This window comes from Aethina tumida, chromosome 4, assembly GCF_024364675.1.
Source record: "Aethina tumida isolate Nest 87 chromosome 4, icAetTumi1.1, whole genome shotgun sequence".
Lineage (NCBI taxonomy): Eukaryota > Metazoa > Arthropoda > Insecta > Coleoptera > Nitidulidae > Aethina > Aethina tumida.
This window is the reverse complement of record NC_065438.1, coordinates 24,508,295-24,528,346: the sequence shown is the minus strand read 5'-3', so window position 1 is coordinate 24,528,346 and position 20,052 is coordinate 24,508,295. Positions and strand designations below refer to the sequence as shown.

The window sequence follows — 20,052 nt, the reverse complement described above, 5'->3', positions numbered from 1 at the left end:
GACGTCTGGACACATTACAGGGCATATATATATTTCTTCACTTTCTTCGGTAGCTCAAGATTACCACTGACACAAGTATTATATACAGTGTGGTATAAAAACAAGCTGTTTTTAAATATATACAGGAAGCTAATACATAACTAATCCTCTTTCACTGTAAGGAGAGCTACGAAAAATATTTAAGGATAAATGGATCATCATCATTATCATTAATTCACATTAAAGTAACCTTAAGGAAATGTGACTAACTGAAATTTAGTTTAAGAACTGTGAGAAGAAGGTTAGTGGAAGAGGGTTTGTTTGACCAGACACCTGTAAAGAAAATCCCTGTTTTCTACTAAGAATGTGAAGGTTCGATTTGAATTTGCTCAGAATCCAGTGAACCAAAAGACAGTATTGATGGGTTGATTTTAGTAATGACTACATTTAATTTATTTTAAAATGACGATTCAGTTTATATTAGACATTCTACTAGAACATGAGGATGCTTCTCTGTTTTTGGCAAAGGTTTTTTCATCATACAGGACACATGTACCGATTTATGTGTACAGAAAGATATTAAACAACAATTTGCTTCCATATATTAAAGAAACAATGCCGTTAAGTAATGTATTTCAACACGACAGTCCTAAATACAAATCTAAAATTGTGTTTTAAAAGACCAAACCATCAATAAACCATCATTTAGTCAATAAAAACTCCTTTGAAAATTAACATATGTCCAATTTAATTCAGAAAAATAATTTTATAGAGTAAGAAAATATTGATTTTTAGAATAGACTATAGAACAATATTAGTAAATTAATATTATTTTAACAGTTCACATTAAGTAAAATAGTTACTATAATAATAGTCACTATTATATTTAATAAGCATAACAATATACACATAAATTTTTTATATAATTTCCAGAAAATACATGTTTTAGATTTTAAATTTTATTTGGTTCGTTCCTAATTTTCCTATTGTATTACACCTTAAAATGGCTCAAAGAAAACTTTCGTTTGAAGATTTTGCCACTATAATTGTAATTTTTGAACATGACAATATAAAGTACCTTAATGTATATCTCACAAAATGTAATATCAATGTATCACATGATAATAATCAACCCCGAGTTATGACCAGAAGACAAGACCGTTTTCTGGTCGTGTAGAGGTTGGAATCATTGTCTACCATCAGAAGGAAATTACAAGAAACTGGTCTTAAAGACCTTTTCGACACCCACAGATATGCTCATGATTAAACCGAGAAACTATGAATGCTCGACAGTATCACAACTTGGTTATTCAATTCCTGAAATAACTCAGATGCAGTGGCCTCTTCTTTCACCAGACCACAATCCAATTGAACACATATGAGACTGTCTGCAGAGACAAATTTACACTTGAAACCACCTTAAAATTTGGAGGAGCCTTTTAATGCTCTTAAAGAAAAATGGCATTCTATAGATTATATTATATATATAATAATATATATTCGTTCACCAATTTTCAATATGTTAAGAAAAGGGGAAGCTGTTTGTAGAAGAGTGTAGCGATTAATCTTGTTATTTATTATTTTAAATATTTTTTATATAGTTCTACAATTGACACAATTGCCCAAAAGAATATATTATTTAATAAAATTAATTTTCATAATATAATTATGCGCAATATAATACCAGTGGTTTTCTAATTTTACAATGGATATGTGAGTTTAGGATTCTAGCTCTAATAATAATATTTTTATTTTATTTATTTCCCAAGAAATTTGATGATATTTGTTAAATTAGTGAATATATAGTTCAGCAATTGACACAATTTTTTTATTTATATAAGAGAATATATTATTTAATAAAATAATTTTTATAATATAATTGTTGCAATTAATACCAGTGATATTCTAATTTTAGAATTGGTCTGTGTGTTTTTGGGATTGAAGCTCTAACAATAATATTTTTATTTTATTTATTTCCCAAGAAATTTGATGATATTTATTAAATTAGTGAATATATAGTTCAGCAATTGACACATTTTTTTATTTATATAAGAGAATATATTATTTAATGAAACTAATTTTTATAATATAATTGTTGCAATTAATACCATTGGTATTCTAATTTTAGAATGGTATGTGTGTTTAGGATTGTATGTCTAATAACAATATTTTTATTTTATTTATTTAATTTAAATTAGTGAATATATAGTTCTTCAATTGACATAATTTTGATTAATTTATATAAAAGAATATATTATTTAATAAACCTAATTTTTATAATATAATTGTTGTAATTAATATCAGTGGTATTCTAATTTTAGAATTGGTATGTGTGTTTTTAGGATTGAAGCTCTAACAATAATATTTTTATTTTATTTATTTCCCAAGAAATTTGATTATATTTATTATATTAGTGAATATATAGTTCTTCAATTGACACAATTTTGTTTAATTTATATAAAAGAATTTAATAAATCTAATTTTTTAATATAATTGTTGCAATATAATACCATTGGTATTCTAATTTTAGAATGGTATGTGTTTTTAGGATTGTATGTCTAATAATAATATTTTTATTTTATTTATTTCCCAAGAAATTTGATGATATTGTTAAATTAATGAATATTTAAGTTTAATTGACACAATTTTTTTTGATTTAAATAAGAGAATATATTATTTAATAAAACTAATTTTTATAACATAATTGTTGCAATATAATACCAGTGGAATTCTAATTTTAGAATGGATATGTGTGTTTTTAGGATTGTAGCTCTAACAATAAGAGTACATAAAAGAGTGGAGCACCATTACTACGTTCTCGTGGAAAATTTGTAGATAATAATTAGCGTCATTAGCGGTGTGTCATTTTAATTTATTGCGAATTGAATAAATTAATAAAGTCGAATATTCGAGCAGCATGTTTCCATGGATTAGAAAGTGAGTCTGCCTGCAGAGTGAAAAAAAAAGGAAATCAATATTTTAATTAATAGAATTACCGTTGAATTAATGTTTGTTTTGAAAATCAGTTGCAACTGGAACGGCACTATGTTAATTCGAAAAATTTGAAATCCTCGTAACGAAATCTATGGAATTACAAGGAACAAACGATACGGATTGATGATGCGTTTTGCAATTCGTACACACACAATTCGCAACACCCACAAAATCGTTAATTAGCAACTTACAAAGTAATAAACATAATCGACGCCATAAACGGCACGAAAACTTGCTCGAGTGTGAAACAGTTAAATCAAGAATTAATTTCTATGACGCGTTCTCAAAAATCAAACCTCGACTTTCACTAAAACGCGACCGCGTCGACAATCCGCACTTGAAATGTGTTTCAATGTTAAAAAAAATATTTCGTCTCTCTAATCCGAATTATCATAATTGTTGAGTGTTTTATGAATTACGGATTCAATCGTATCGGTCGTGGAGAAGAGGATGGCTGAAAAAAAAGTGGAACATGGCAATAAACGTGGATGTGGATATAGTTAACATTTGATAAGGACAGATGGTGATTTGTTCCGATTTCTTTGCATCTGACGCTTTCATCCTGTTCCACGCGTCCGCAAACTTAAAACGGTGGGGAGAAAGCGACGAATTTGCCTTTTATCTTGTTTATTTATTATTTTATTATCCTCGTCTCGTTACACGGATCGCATTTCAAACATTTGTTCGCAACATGTTCGCGTGGCAAAACATTCCTTTAATTGTCCCAAATATTTTGACGTTTTGACTAAACGATTTTTTACGACGGGATAATCGACATCTGTAACACGCACAATCGGATTGATTTTACGACTTCACGCTCAGTGTTTAATGCGGACCGTCATGAAGGAAATTAGATAAATTTCTACAACGAAGAATTCGCCTTTTTCATCGTGCTTTTTCCGCATTCGAGTCTCATGCCGGTTTTATCGTGTCCCATATTATTCCCTTTATCTTCTCGCGGAGTGTTAACCTCTGTTTTATCGCCTCACTCTTTGCTTTCTTATTTCGTTTTCTTTTCCTCTTCAGACAAAAACCGCCTAAACTAAAATTAAAGCCAAGTTAACAAATATGTTAAAAATGCCCAGTCCAGCGTCCAGCAAAGTATTTGCGTTATGCAGCGTAGCATGGACTTGTTGAATCACAATTTGTCAATTACGGTTGTTTTTTAGACGCGTTTTCATTAATCCCGTGCCGCTAAACTACAATGCAGTAATAATTGCTTTCTCTTTTCATACCATGCTCTACTAACTATTTTAAAATTGCCGCAGTCCCGTCTTGACGCCTCCAGTTTAGTTTTCTTGGTCTTTTCTGTAAACAAATTTGACAAAGACAGAATTCGTAAAATGACCAAAACGGTCGGAATGTAGGTCGAACTTGCATTTTCTAAGTTTCGGTCCTAATGAGCAGAATGACACAGTTAAGACGAGCCTGACTGGTATTAAAACGCACTCACGACCGACACAAACCGGTACGAATCATTCATATTGTTCCTTTTCGCCTTTTGCTCATTTTTATTTCGGTCTCTTCGTCTAAATACGCACCGCATCGAGCCGCTAATTTATTTTTAATTTGCCGCCTTTAATTATTTTTAACGAGTTATTAACTTTATTAGTGCTAATCACTGTTTGCTATGTAATTATCTATTGGGGTTAGTAATTTTAGTTATATTAGGAAATAGCAGCAACGGGCCGAATTGATCCCAATTAAATGCACTTTGTTGGGCAACAAATTTTCATGTCGCGTACATTTGTACAGTTTCGCAATTATCGAAAAATATTTTCACTTTATATTTAACGTCCTGTTTTATAATTAAAACTGTATACACAAGCTAAAAAATATGTTTGAACAATTAAAATGTTGAAATATTAATTTTTAAAATAGCGCCATCTATCAATGAATTTCCGAACTATCAAAAATTATTAATTTATAATATGGGTTTCTTTATGGATAATGACATGATTTTTTTTTATAAATTTACGATTATTCTATTAATTTAAATAGAACAACATTTAGTATGAATGCTTGTTTAAAAATTTTAAATATAACATGTGTCACCGTTCAATAAACTGTCCCAACCATAACCCCACATTTTTAACCTAACAATTTCAGTTTTAAAATATGTCAAATCCAAAATCGGTAGAAGCTCGACAAGCTTTCCTGAATCAAAGGCCTTTCGACGGCTTCAACATAGACGACACCGGCATTTTAAACGACTTAAAAGAGCGCGACAGTTGTCCGAAATGTTACAAATCGCGAAAGTTTTATTGTTACTCTTGTTATGTACCCATTAGTGATCTGGAAGGGAAACTTCCCACTGTTAAAGTAATAAACTGACTTCAGTTAAACTGTGCATTTCACTGTTGTTTGTTTTAGTTACCGTTTAAAATTGACATTATAAAACACCAACGGGAAATCGAAGGGAAAAGTACGGCGGGTCATGCGGCAATTCTCGCCCACACTGACGTAAAAATCTACACCTACCCCGACATTCCGACTTACGACAACGAAAATGTAGTGCTAATATATCCCAGTCAAACTGCCTTGACTGTTTCTCAATTAGTTAATCTTGAATCTTACTCAGATATATTCAAACAACAAAATCAACTTCTGGATGATATTCCAGTTGGTTACAGCAGAAGTACACTGATGAAACAGATTCATGAGTCTCAACAAAAACAATATTTCACTAAAATTGGTAAATTACCAATAACAAAAGCAGTATTCATTGACAGTACCTGGAATCAGAGCAAAGGAATTTATAAAGATGACAGACTCAAAAACATCCCTTGTGTTGTGATTCAAAATAGAATTTCTCAGTTCTGGAGGCACCAAAAAGGCAGCCCCAGATGGTATTTAGCTACCATAGAAGCCATTCATCAATTTTTAGTGGAGGTACATATCCACTGCTGGGGTTTACATCCTGATTACGAGGGTGTAAAGAATTGTTTTAGTGAAGACTGTTTAGAGAGATTTCAAGGGTTGATTTGTGATGATGTAAATGCTTATAATGGACAGTATGACAATTTGTTGTTCTTTTTCAAACATATGTATGACTTAATACATACCTATTATCAACATGAAGATTTGTCTGCTTACAAGAGAGATCTCAGGTGATTTTTGTGGCAACTAAAAAAATTAATTTTAAATTTTATTAAAAAACAAATAAAATAATATTTAATTATAGTGATTTGTTTTATTTAATTTAATATGTAACTAAATATAAATTAGAGAGTTGAAATAAAACCCATAATAATAAATATAAGATATAATTATAATATAGCTTGGAAATAAAGTTAAAATAATACGTCGTCACAATTACATATATAAAATTCAAGTAAAAAAAAAACATCGTCTTAATGGAACTAAAGTTTGCGGAGATCGAGCACGAAAACACTGCCGTCCGAAGCGCTGGCGCCGACCTTGTCACCCCTCGAGTTCCAGCACACCTCAAATATACCGCCCGTACCTTTGTAACTGTGCACCAGCTGGCCGCTCTGCGTCGACCATATGTGAACGCATTTATCGAAGCTACCACTAGCCAAAAACTTGCCGTCCGGACTGAACGCCACCGAATAGACCGGCTCGGTGTGTTTGGTCAGAGTGTGGATACAGGCGCCCCTGTCCACGTCCCAAAGGCGTACGGTCGAATCGAAGCTGGCGGATGCGAGGATCAGGTTCATGTTCGGATTGGCGGTACCGGGACCTGTCGGCGACCACTTTATCGTGTAGATCTCCTTCGAGTGAGCCTGCAAATCGTGTACGCAAGTGTCGTGTTTCATCGACCAGATCTTCAGCGTCATGTCGTCCGAACACGACGCCAAAAGATTGCCTTGTGGGTCCCATTTGATTGCGTTGACTTCGTTCTGAACAAACATTTACGTTTTTTTATCAATTGTGAAAAATGAAATGATTATTTTAACTTACCGTGTGTCCTTGGAAAGACTTTATGGGCTTATCCATGGACAGTTTGCACACGTGAATGCATTGATCCGTTGAACAACTGGCAAAAGATGTGTTGCTCTGCCAATCAACATCCAAAGCTGGAGCAGAATGAAAACTGAACTGTTGTGTGCATTGGCCACTCGCTGCGTCCCAAATAATCGTCGTTTTATCGACCTGAAAACAAACAATTATTAATATTCAAGTAAAAACATGTGATAAATATATATTTACGCCAGCAGAAAGGATGTAGTTGCCTCGTTTGTTCCATTTTAAAGCAAAAATGGGTCCCTTGTGTTGACCCAAAGTGCTGGCAAGTCGACCTTCGTGTGTCCAAATTCTTGCGTAACCATCGTAACTTCCCGTCGCCAAAAGACTGCCGTCACACTGTAATGAGATATATTCATATGTTGAAATTATCTAATATAAATTGAATTGTTCTAATGTAATTTCAAATAAAAAACATTGATATACTGAAAGAGTCACTTACATTCCAGTCTAAAGAAGTGACGTCCTTATTACTGGGTACTTCAGTGCCACCTTTCTGGATGCAATGCCTCAGTACAAGTTGTATCTGGTTGGGGGTGTTGGTGTTGTTCTCGCACATGTCCCAAATACGAGCCGTACTGTCACCGGAACCGCTGGCCAATAGATCAGTTATAGGGTTCCATGCGCAGATGAACACCTCCGATTCGTGACCCCTCAAAACGGTCGCCTTGGACGATGGTATTTCTATTGATTGGTCCACTTCCATGTTTTCGTTCTGCGTCGAAACGACTGCAGCTGGAATTAATTCTTAGATGAATAAAACTTATTTATTTTAACAACAATCAAAAGGTGCATGCATTTTTTACATAACTAATGTGTATTTATATGTTGATAATTTTAATATAATAAATTTATGTAAAGTGCAATAAATTAACATGCTCCCTTTTGCAATATTATATAAATAAAACAATATTTACCTTCTTCTCCATTGGTGTCAGTGATTTCAGCTTTGATGGCTTGCTTCTGCTGATTTTGTTGGTTCTGCCTACTTGCAACAACATCAGGCATAACAGCATCAATAAGGCTCAAACTCTCCACCAATCTTTGTTCAGTACCATCTTCGCCAATGCTAATTTCGGCCTCGGTGTACTGCAGGCCTTTCTGTAAGATGCTGAGGAGCGCGGCCGGTGGGACGAGGGCTCCATTTATGTTTGACTGGGAAATGTGGGATTCAATACCGAATGTGTACGCAGAATGTTGGAATCCTGAAGTTGAAACGAGTTTTAGAAAAGGTTACCATGCAAACATCCAGAGTGCTGTGGATTTGGTTATGTTTCAGGTGTTTCAGGCGGACTTACCGGATTCCTGTAAATAGCGGTAGACCAGGAAGTTGACCTCGTCGCTGGAGAAACTCATGTTTGGATTGTGGGATGCATTAAACGTGTAAGAATTGATGGACGCCGAAATTCACAACAACGATAAATATGTAAACTGGCCGGTTAGGCAAAAAGCAACACAAAAATAATAATTATTTTTTTTTGTATAATTGGACGGAAAAATTAATAAATATTTTCAAGAAAATTATGAGTATTTATTTCACAAATTGTTGAATATTTATATAAGTACGGTAAAACACATTTACAGTGAATAAACAAATAGCATCTCAGTCGGTATTAGCTGGTTTTATGTAGCGTTAATGATAAGGTTTAGTGCGTTGGTTTAGGTACAGATGGCGCTGTTGAATGTAATCTAAATTAATCAAAGGAGTTTTACATAAATATTTTGATATTAAGACTAATTTTTACTGAGAAATTTTAATTTGTTGACGTAAAAAATGTAAATAAATAATGTCAAATACATTTGATTTAAAATAATCATATATTCACAGCGCCCTCTGGTGACAAATAATAACCAATTAATAATTTATAAAAGTTAGGGAAACTTTTGAATGTTTGTCAAAGTTTGACAACAGTTAAATAAACTTGTGACTTATTTTTAATTCATATTAAAAGCGAAAATGTTTTCGTGTTGTTGTGTTCGCGAATGTGGCCATAAAACCTGCGTTCCAGACACAGATGTTAGTGCAACAGGTAGTTTATTATTATAAGGTATAAAATAAACATTTTTTTACTACCAGAAAATCAAATCAAATCAATTTTAATTGAAAAAAGTATTTAATATTTATTTTAAATATTAATTAGTTTAAAAATAATGTTAAATAAATTGAAAGAAAGGAATATAACAAAAAGAAATAAGTAAGTATAATTTTTAAAATTTTAAATTTATGAATGCCAAATAAAATATTAAACCTTAAATTAATTTAAACTGGTTATTGTTTATTTACAGAATATTATATTAAAATGCGGCGTTGACATTAACTCAAATCAATTTGAATTGGACTTTTTATGAAATATTTAAATGGATCTGCCATCTTTGATAGTGTACATATTAAAATAATAAATAAAACAAAAATTTGTGGAGCATTGTTGTAAAAGAAATTTGACAACGCCGTGGGGAGCATTGACCGGAGCGTCGGTGCCGTGTGCGCGGTGGCGTCGCCTGGCGTCGCCGCACGCAACCGCCGCCTGTTTATAAATAAAAGCGGGGCGGAAGGGCGACGCGTCGCTGGCAACGAACGGGTCGCGGGCCTCACGACCGCAGAACGGACCGAGATGTGCCCCGGAAGCGCGTAACGAACAGCCCCCACGACCACCAGACGTGAACCGCGGCGGGAATGGCGACGGGCGGCGCCTCTGCCACCGCGACCAAGGAGGGCGCGTCGCCCGCCGGGGGCGACGACTCCTCCGAGAGCGACGGCGAGACGGAGCCGGCGAGGTCGTTCCATCGGCGGCTGTCCACCAACCGGGACATCAAGTGTTCGGTAGGTCTGCCACCCTCGCCTCTTTCTGTGGCATGGTTTTTGCATCCATCCCCGTCCGGCTTTCTGCTTGCCACCTGTAACATATTACGAACAACAACCCGTTCGTTTGGCTGTCGCCCTGTACTAAGACCCTGTACTGCCCCTAAGTTGGACAGGAAACCCGCCGGTTTGCATGCAACCCATTTTTTCGCCATGTGTCTCCATCTTGAGAGTGGAGACGTAACAGGTGTCAACTCGCCAAAACAACCCCTAATTGAAAATTGGGCGCGGTTGTAACGATCCCTTTTAACTACACACCCTGTCACCTTGAACGCATTTATAAACAGACGTTGTTCTATTTTAAACGGAACGATTGTTTCATGTACCCCATTATCATTAACACAATTATTAGTATTGAACGCCCCCGATTGAAATCTTCGATAAACAACTCATATTGTCGTCAGATACGCTTCAAAAGGACAATGCTGCACCAAAGATAGATGTAGAATGTGTCTTTCGCATTTCGGGTGGATGAATGTCAGGGACAATGGGCTGAAAGTTTTTGTGCCGCAGGATACGAGGGGAGAATGATAAGATTCTGTTACCCAGCAATTTTTAATTAATGTATTAAACCAAATCTATCAATGTAATAAGATTTATTTCTAAGAACTTATTATTTAAATTATTAAATTACCATAAACGTGGTTATTTTATAATTAATTCAAAATAATATATTATACAAGTTAATTTAAAAATAATATTACACGCTAATATTAAATTTAATTATGAATATTTATAAGGTTTCATGAAAAAAATGAGTTGGATAAACATGTTACAATTAATATAATTATAATTAGATTTACTAGGAATACTTAAATTAATGTATATAAATAATTGAAATTTTATAATTAATTCAAATTAATATTTAAATAATTAATATATTGTACAAGTTAATTTAAAAATACTAATGCACTCTAATATTAAATTTAATTTTGAGAATTTATAAGGTTTCATGAAAAAATGAGTTAGATAAATATGTTACATTAATATAATTATAAGTAGATTTACCAGGAATATTTAAAAACAGTCATTAAATTAAAAAACACTAGAATTAAGTGTTGTTTAGTGCAAATAAAATTGATTAATACAATTTAACATGAATATTATTAATGTCGACAAATTAAGTTGTGCTTAAAAGAATACTTCCATGGAATAAAATTGCGAAGGAAATAAATCATCAAATAACGAACTGCCATTAATATTAATAATATAATATCGAAAATTTATGTAAATAAATCAATTTTATCTCGGGTTTCCATAAGGATGAAACGAGGGCGAATTTATCGTCGTCGATTTAATCGATTGCACCTTTATTGCCCTCTCGAGGGAAAATCAACCTCGAACATTAATAAAAAAATAAACGATACCACTTCTGACTTAAGTGACTGATCGAGAGAGGCGGTTTGTTATAACTAAGAGAAAATACCGAAATCTGTTGATGCATGCAAAAGTATCGTTTTAATATGTAACGAAATTGGTTTTAATCGAGTAATTAAATCTGAACACAGACGGACTAATTGAAAATCGATAGACTCGAAATGCGAGAGATCAATCATCACGACTCGAAACAGTTGGTTGGAAAAAAGTTGAAAAATTGCTGTCGCATTCATTTTAATAAAGCGTCTGACACAAATGGGAATCTCAAATAGTTGATGGAAATGTTACTTTAAGTTTTCATATAAATTGAGTGGGACGCTTTAATACGGTTGTTTACGTTGGACAGTATCAAATTGAATTTAGATCATTTTCCTGGAAACTATTATATATGCACGAACATAAAATTCCGGCTGATTTATATGAGGAAACCGGATATTCCGGGAACACTAAACGATCTCTACAAAAATTGTTTCGTTGAAACAGTAATCTGTGAAGAGTTCATGGAAAACTGTTTCATTCTATAATCCTTTAAAAGGGCAAATGTTATGCAATTTATATGAATAACAAACTGAAATTCCACAGAGCCGATTTTATATTTATCTGGTGCAATTTTTCGTTGATTTGCAGGCGTCCATCAAGGAGGGCTACCTGCTGAAGCAGACGTGGAGGTTCCAGCGTTGGCGCAGACGCTACTTCAAGCTGAAGGGACGCAAACTTTATTATGCCAAAGATACAAAGGTGAGCGCATTAAATTTCGCGTATTTCAAATTGCTAAAATTTGATTAACACCGCGTCAGCCGCAATTGTTTATTTAAAGCTGCAGGTCGGGCGGTCCTGCGGGACAATAAGCCGGAGAGAGAAGGATTAGACGATGCCCGCATCGGGGGCAGGGGTGTGATCGCATCGGAACGCAATTTCCTTTTGTGTTTCGGGCGGGTTGGCGCGGAGAAAGTGGCGGAGGTTCCCGGTAATCAATCCGGGACATGCGCCCTAATCGCCATTCGCACCTGGACTCTCCGAAACGGGGACAAAGCCCTTTTTGATTCTCCGATAAATCGGCCAATTGCTCTTTTTTCACGGACGATTGAACGATTTAATTTCCTGCGATTGGCACACGTCAATTTTTTAAATGGCTCTAACGAAGTAAAGGTGCAACGAAACCAGTTCGTGGTGGGCGAAAATTGTAAAAAATGTGTGGGTGTCTGCCAGTTGAATTTTACATCAATTAGCGCTTTTTCGTTCGATTAATGATCGGTAAAAGCGCGGGAGGAAATTGAATTATTGATTCGTGAATGTGCGAAACGCTAATCGGAACCGAGGGCGATTTTGGAACGGCTCTCTCGTAAATTTCGTCCTCGATAATTAGTTTATGGGGACGTTTTTACGACAATCTCTTAATCGTCTTTGATGTTTGACTTTCTTAAAACTATAATTCAAAATTGCTTCTCCTTTACGGCTTTTTCATTAACTTACTCGTTCACTCTTGAAACTTTTATCATCTAAATATTGACTTTATGTAAGTTTACTGCTTCCCAGTAACACTGAAACAATCTAATAAACTGGAAATTCGAACACATTCAAAACGGACCGATTTCGCATTTAGATTCTTGAATAAAACATTGTCCGGTGTTTAAGGGGTGATCAAATTCGACCTGGTTACTTGAGAAACCTTGACCCACTCTTTTACATTAGTTTCCATTGTGCACATAATTTTATTGGTACGCATTCGCCATTTTTAAAATATAATAACCGCAAATTACATTAGTTTACAAATCAGAAATAATATTATACTCTATAAATTTATTTTAATTATTATTTTCTATAAAATTTTCGATTTCTTATAGATCTCACGCAATAATTCTTAAAATCATAGACTTGTTTCGACTTTTAATTTAATTTATATTAAAGATAAATCAACATTCTACTACTTATTTATATAGTTTTGAGATTGGTTCAGTAGTTCAGGTGTTAGCGACTTTAATAATTTGATAGGGTCAGTTTTCAGGAAAAAATTAATGCTGAAAATTCATATATCATGCTGAGAGTAAAAAAAATCACAAAGTTAAGTCCACTTTGAATGTTTTACGAATAAAAAAGCTGTAAAATATTTAACTAAATCGGTCAATTAGATCTCCAAAATATTACAACTGGTACAAATTTTGAAAATTAAAAATTCAAAAATTAATTTTTCCATAAAAAAGATTTTGTGACTTTTGCGTTTAATGAACCAAAATTTACATCAAAATCAAGGTAAAATGGCTGTAAACCAGTGTTAGACATTTTAAAAGACGATTTCAATTCGCCGAACGATAAAAATTTAATCTTGGCCTAATGTTTACTGTGGAAAATTGACCTGCTGTAATATTCCTGCCAATTCGGCTTCGCGTATTTACTTAGGACGCACTTCGGCGAACGATTTCCACCTGGGAAAAAAATTCCACTCGACGATATTAAAAATAATTGCACGTGAACTGGTCCGTACGGTCGATCGTGTGCAGAGGGATTAAACGGCAGAAACGATCCGGTTATGTGTTAATGCGGAATCGGTGTCGTGCCCTTAATCTAATTGTCCCGGAGGGATTTGAGCGCCTTGCTTCATTAGCGTGCCCGCTTTTGTGTGTTCGGCAGAAATATCGAGAAATGAAACAATTAACGAGGGCCCCGACGATGATTTACACGAATACAAAGCCCAATCAACGAGAAATTCTACGAAGGGTTCTAAAGAGATGTAAATTTTTAACGTTAACCGAATTTTACAGACAATAATTTTGTTATAAAAGCACAAACAGTATTTGTGGGGTTATGAAATTTATAAGTAATATTATGATGTAAAATTTTTATGTAAAGTCTCTTAACTTCAACAAATAGGTGTACTTTGAAAGGTAACATTAATTCATTTTACTACAAACGCATAAACATCATTTTAATTTTTATAGTGTCGCAAATTTATGAGCAGTAAAAGTACGAAACATAAATATAGAAATAATAGTAAAAGAAAAATAAGCAAATAAACACGAAAGTTTCCAGTTTACATTTGCTATAAAGGGGAATTTATTCAAACTCTGATTGTGTGTTGATTCCTTTTATTCTTTTTGCATACAAAACTTGAAATAAGGAATTTTGCGTGAAATGTCTTCAATATTAAATAATGTTACTTTTTTACTCATTATTCGGTAGAATTCATCTCAATTGGGCTTTGTCACACCGAGTAAAATTATATAAATTTGTCATTATCTAAAAGAATGCTTCAAATAAAAAATGAATATAATTCACCCTAAAAAACGTAAGAGAATATTTCTACTAAAAATGCTTTAAATGCTTTCCTTTTGAATTATACACGAGTTTTTGTTTCCGTAAAATTAATATTTCAGTAATTATCAACGATTGTCATGAAACAAGCCGCATGAAAAACGAGTAGGGATGTTTAGAGTGACGTCAAAAGGGAGGACGAGGATGGTGGTGTGGTCGTGTGACCTTTTCGCAGCGAGACCCGCAAAAACCGAAACCGTTCTCCAGACACAGACTCCAACAAACCTATAACTAATTCAGCGTTTCGTTAATTCACTCCCGCCTTCGACCCGCGAAAAATATTAGCTTCTCTCCTGTCTCGTACGCGATGGTGCGTCTGCATCTACGCGAGATTCGGCCGAACTTTGACGTGTTATATTGCCCTCAGTTTGGCCGCTAAAACGGATCGTTAACCGAACGGTCCTAAGTAAATTCGGAATTGAGGAAGTGCGAAACGATTCGGGATGGGGTAAACACATTTGTGGGAGGATCAGCTGCTTCTTTCTGCCGCACAATACGCATTCGATTTTGACGTCCATAAGTTTAATTAGTTGCGAGGAACGCTTTCGATGCCGGCAAAGTTTGAGGGAGAAAATAAACAAATGGTAGAAAAAACAGTATCACGTCCCGAAATTTATACTTAAATGTTTGTTCTTTTCAAGGAAAGTGTTTGTGATATTTACGCTTTATAAATGTACATGAAAAATGTTTCGAATATAATGGATCCTTTGAGAATGAACCTTAGAAAAAAGAAATTGGTTCATTGAACAAAATTTGAAAATTGTATTTGTATTTAACCAAATTAAGGGAATTAGAAGTTCCAAACAATTTTATATTCATAACAAGTTGGGCTGAAAAGTTCGTAGGCTAGCATAGAAAAAAATCTTTTTTTGATAAAATTTGATTTTATTACTCAATATAGTTGCCTTCCAGGGCCATACAACGATTATAGGGGTCATATAATGTTTCTATACCATTTTTATAGTACGATTTGTTTTTAGCCTTAAAATAGGCTTCAATCCACTCGGCTGGCTGGACTCCGGTGTGAAATGATGGAGCCATGCTTCATCCATTGTCACATATCGACGCAAAAATTCGGGTTTAAGACGATTGAACAGCTCCAAACACTGCTCAGAATCATCAATTCGTTGATGTTTTTGGTCGATTGTGAGCTCAGGCGGTACCCACATTGAACAGAGCTTTCGCATACCCAAATATTCATTCACGATATGCACAAAACGTTTCTTTGGTATCTTTAGCGTTTCAGCTATCTCAATCAACTTCACTTTACGGTTATCCGAAAGTATTTTGTGGACTTTTTTGATGTTTTCGTCGGTGCGTGCATCGTCCTCGGTGCTTATTTCGCCTCGTTTAAACTTAGCAAACCACTTCTCAACGGTTGATTTTCCTGGTACAGTCCAAATAATGTTCATCAAGCCAAGCCTTGGCTTGAATAGGATTTTTTTTCGCCAAAAATCAATGGTTTATTAACACACGAAATTCCTTTGTATCCAAGTAACAAAAGTTGCTTCACTCAAAATGCTATAACTCACAAACTAATAGTACGAAAGTTGTTAAATTTATACACGTGTCTTTTGAAGGTTAGGACTAACTGAAAATCATATGGATTTAATACTAGTAGCGCCATTTATGTGCCAGCCTACGAATTTTTCAGCCCACCTGTTATATTGAGACATAAATCGTAAGAAAATGCGGCCAGTTAAAGAGCACTCAGTTAATCGGTTTACGCAGATATAAAGAAGAACTTAACATGTTATTTTAAAATTTACGACTTTAAACAACAAATACATAATCGAATAATTATAAATAAATTCAGAATTGAGGAAGTCCAAAATGGTTATGGAAAGATCTCCTCGTCCACAAAGTACACATTAAATTTTAATAACGTCCACAAATTAAATGAGTTGCCAGAATCACTTTCGATGTCCTCGAACGGTGGATGAGATTTGAACAGTTTCTCGTCCGGAAATTTACGCTTAAACGTTTACATCTTAACGAAAAGTTTTTCTGATTTTGTCCCTAAAAATATACCTTCACAATTCTATTTAATTCTTTGTGTTGTGTTTGAATTAAATTTAAATTATGCAGAAACAACGAAATGAATTGAAATTAAAGTAACCCAGGGTTGTTTCTTCTTTTGTTGGGAAAAGCCGAATACGATTTAAATAATTTATAATTCCAGACTCTTTCGTATTCATACAGTGAAACAGAAACCATTCAATTAAAAAGAACTCAGTCGATTGTTTCAAACAAATGATAGAATTTCCAGCCGGTTATTTTCGATGCAATTAAAATGAAACAGTATTCAAAATAAATTCAGCGGCTCTCTAATTAAAATAAAACTTGTTGAGATAACTTTAAATTGAATCGGTCGTGCTGTTCCCTTGGGAAAATTCGACTAGACTGACGTGTTTTAATTTCATGTTATTGAATTTATAAAATTTTATAGTTTGAGTCAATTAATGACGTCAACCATTAATTTTTCGAGGGGTGAAAACTTAATAAATTTCTTGGACGCGACCCCATTTTATAAAACACCCATTTAGCGATTAAAGTTTTTCGATTGCTCGCCCTGAAGGTAGACAACGTCTACCCTAATTAAAAGTTTTTAAGTTGAACGGTGAATTTCGCCCCGAAATATCAATCGTGTTACAATTTTTTCCCGTCCAGATACTTCTTATTTTAAAGCTGCAACTTTACAGCAACGAAACTCTCTTAATTTTTCTTTGTGCGAGAAATAAATTGCTTTTTATTGTTGAAATGCGAAAGAAAATGTATAATTTTAAGTTTGTTTGATGTTTCAGAAACAAACACTGGAGTTGGTTGATTATTTTTGTTTGTACTAAGCGTTGTAATTAACGATGGTAACGTAAACCGTTTAAACTAGGTAAATAATAGCAACAGGAAGTTGAAACTCCCACGTTAACATATTGTCGAAACTAAATTTTAGATAAGATCATAACCAACTTAAACACAAGCTGGTTGTTGACGCTTGATTGATGTTTTTAATGTTCCTAATTTGTTTCAAATTTATATTTAAGTGTTGACCTACGAGACCCAATTTAATAAAGCTGTTTGATGGAAACTTAATGAAAACATGTCTATTGGAAAATCGCACACACCAAACAAGACACAATTTAATCCAAAGTTGTTGAAGAAACCGCCCCTTTGTTCGGTTCAGTTTCGTGACTAACCCGTGCATATTTAGCTCCAATTATAAACTTTAAATTAGCGCAAAACAGTTGTTGTTTTTTATTAGCGTAAACTTCAGGGCAACACGTCAAGTTGCGCTCACCATCTGCATAAAACAATCGACTGAGTGCTCTTTAACTGGCCGCTTTTTATTACGATTTATGTCTCAATGTATGAATACGAAAGCGTCTGGAACTTTTAATCCGTTTAACTCAATTTTGTCAACAGTAGGAGTCCTCGCATAGTTTTAAATTAATTTTGGTCGTACACAAAGAATGTTTATTAAAATATTCCCATTTTGTTAACTGAACCATTTACTTTTTTTTTTGAAGTTTATTCTCAAAGGATCCATTATATTCGAAACAATTTTCATGTATATTTATAAAGCGTAAATACAAGAAACACTTTTTCTGAAAAGAACAATTGTTTAAGCGTAAATTTCGGGACGTGACTTCCACCGTTTGTTTATTTTTTCCCGCAAACTTTGGCGTCATCGAAAGCGTTCCCCGCAACTAATTAAACTTATGGACGTCAAAATCGAATGCGGATTGTGTGGCAGAAAGAAGCAGCTGATCCTGAATTGATGATTCTGAGCAGTGTTTGGAGTTGTTCAATCGTTATAAACCCGAATTTTTGATCGATATGTGACAATGGATGAAGCATGGCTCCATCATTTCACACCAGAGTCCAACCTCCAGCCAGCCGTGTGGACGTTATTAAAATTTAATGTGTACTTTGTGGACGAGGAGATCTTTCCATAACCATTTTGGACTACCTCAATACTGAATTTATTTATAATTATTCGATTATCTATTTGTTGTTTAAAGTCGTAAATTTTAAAATAACATGTTAAGTTCTTCTTTATATCTGCGTAAACCGATTGACTGAGTGCTCTTTAACTGGCCGCATTTTTTTACGATTTATGTCTCAATATAACAGGTGGGCTGAAAAATTCGTAGGCTGACACATAAATGGCGCTACTAGTATTGAATCCATATGATTTTCAGTTAGTCCTAACCTTCAAAAGATACATGTATAAATTTAATAGCTTTCGTACTATTAGTTTGTGAGTTATAGCATTTTGAGTGAAGCAATTTTTGTTACTTGGATACAAAGGAATTTCGTGTGTTAATAAACCATTGATTTTTGGCGAAAAAAAATCCTATTCAAGCCAAGGCTTGGCTTGATGAACATTATTTGGACTGTACCAGGAAAATCAACCGTTGAGAAGTGGTTTGCTAAGTTTAAACGAGGCGAAATGAGCACCGAGGACGATGCACGCACCGACGAAAACATCAAAAAAGTCCACAAAATACTTTCGGATAACCGTAAAGTGAAGTTGATTGAGATAGCTGAAACCCTAAAGATACCAAAGAAACGTTTTGTGCATATCGTGAATGAATATTTGGGTATGCGAAAGCTCTGTTCAATGTGGGTACCGCCTGAGCTCACAATCGACCAAAAACATCAACGAATTGATGATTCTGAGCAGTGTTTGGAGCTGTTCAATCGTCTTAAACCCGAATTTTTGCGTCGATATGTGACAATGGATGAAGCATGGCTCCATCATTTCACACCGGAGTCCAGCCAGCCGAGTGGATTGAAGCCTATTTTAAGGCTAAAAACAAATCGTACTATAAAAATGGTATAGAAACATTATATGACCTCTATAATCGTTGTATCGCCCTAGAAGGCAATTATATTGAATAATAAAATCAAATTCTATCAAAAAAAGATTTTTTCTATGCTAGCCTACGAACTTTTCAGCCCAACTTGTTATGAATACAAAATTGTCTGGAACTTCTAATTCTTTTAATTTGGTTAAATACAAATAAAATTTTCAAATTTTGTTCAATGAACCAATTTCTTTCTTTTAAGGTTCTCTCTCAAAGGATCCATTATATTCGAAACATTTTTCATGTATATTTATAAAGCGTAAATATCAGAAACACTTTCCTTGAAAAGAACAAACATTTAAGTGTAAATTTCGGGACGTTAAACTGTTTTTTCCACCATTTGTTTATTTTTTCCCGCAAACTTTGGCGGCATCGAAAGCGTTCCCCGCAACTAATTAAACTTATGGACGTCAAAATCGAATGCGGATTGTGCGGCAGAAAGAAGCAGCTGATCCTCGCACAAATGTGTTTACCCCATCTCGAATCGTTTCGCACTTCCTTAGTTCCGAATTTACTTAGGACCGTTCGGTTAACGATCCGTTTTAGCGGCCAAACTGAGGGCAATATAACACGTCAAAGTACGGCCGAATCTGGCGTAAGTGCAGACGCAGCATCGCGTACAAGACGGGAGAGAAGTGAATATTTTTGGCGGGTCGAAGGCGGGAGTGAATTAGCGAA

At 34.3% G+C, this 20,052-nt stretch overlaps 3 protein-coding genes across 3 annotated transcripts; 2 read left to right on the top strand and 1 right to left on the bottom strand.

The window, feature by feature from the left end:
* Positions 1-5,052: 5,052 nt before the first annotated feature.
* LOC109603967 (tRNA-uridine aminocarboxypropyltransferase 1) lies at positions 5,053-6,156 on the top strand. The gene is made up of 2 exons (XM_020020479.2): positions 5,053-5,295; positions 5,347-6,156. Exons 1-2 carry the CDS (start codon positions 5,092-5,094, stop codon positions 6,085-6,087), a joined length of 945 nt encoding a protein of 314 aa, XP_019876038.2. The 5' UTR covers positions 5,053-5,091; the 3' UTR covers positions 6,088-6,156.
* Positions 6,157-6,223: 67 nt separating this feature from the next.
* On the bottom strand, positions 6,224-8,555 carry LOC109603975 (F-box-like/WD repeat-containing protein TBL1XR1-A). The gene is made up of 6 exons (XM_020020485.2): positions 8,259-8,555; positions 7,878-8,165; positions 7,403-7,695; positions 7,147-7,299; positions 6,898-7,089; positions 6,224-6,836 (listed from the first exon to the last, which is right to left on the bottom strand). Exons 1-6 carry the CDS (start codon positions 8,314-8,316, stop codon positions 6,336-6,338), a joined length of 1,485 nt encoding a protein of 494 aa, XP_019876044.1. The 5' UTR covers positions 8,317-8,555; the 3' UTR covers positions 6,224-6,335.
* A 940-nt stretch (positions 8,556-9,495) lies between these two features.
* LOC126265363 (diacylglycerol kinase eta-like) lies at positions 9,496-19,019 on the top strand. The gene is made up of 3 exons (XM_049966491.1): positions 9,496-9,781; positions 11,825-11,935; positions 18,910-19,019. Exons 1-3 carry the CDS (start codon positions 9,635-9,637, stop codon positions 18,958-18,960), a joined length of 309 nt encoding a protein of 102 aa, XP_049822448.1. The 5' UTR covers positions 9,496-9,634; the 3' UTR covers positions 18,961-19,019.
* The last annotated feature ends 1,033 nt before the right edge of the window (positions 19,020-20,052 follow it).

Bases quoted from the DNA above. Each gene is read 5' to 3' on its own strand.
- LOC126265363 (XM_049966491.1), top strand. From the start codon at position 9,635: ATGGCGACGGGCGGCGCCTCTGCCACCGCGACCAAGGAGGGCGCGTCG. The intron at 9,782-11,824 runs GTAGGTCTGCCA...GTTGATTTGCAG, and splicing joins ACCGGGACATCAAGTGTTCG to GCGTCCATCAAGGAGGGCTA. The intron at 11,936-18,909 runs GTGAGCGCATTA...GGACTGTACCAG, and splicing joins ATTATGCCAAAGATACAAAG to GAAAATCAACCGTTGAGAAG.
- LOC109603975 (XM_020020485.2), bottom strand. From the start codon at position 8,316: ATGAGTTTCTCCAGCGACGAGGTCAACTTCCTGGTCTACCGCTATTTA. The intron at 7,300-7,402 runs GTAAGTGACTCT...ATCTCATTACAG, and splicing joins TCACTTCTTTAGACTGGAAT to TGTGACGGCAGTCTTTTGGC. The intron at 6,837-6,897 runs GTAAGTTAAAAT...ATGTTTGTTCAG, and splicing joins AGTCTTTCCAAGGACACACG to AACGAAGTCAACGCAATCAA.
- LOC109603967 (XM_020020479.2), top strand. From the start codon at position 5,092: ATGTCAAATCCAAAATCGGTAGAAGCTCGACAAGCTTTCCTGAATCAA. The intron at 5,296-5,346 runs GTAATAAACTGA...TGTTTGTTTTAG, and splicing joins GGAAACTTCCCACTGTTAAA to TTACCGTTTAAAATTGACAT.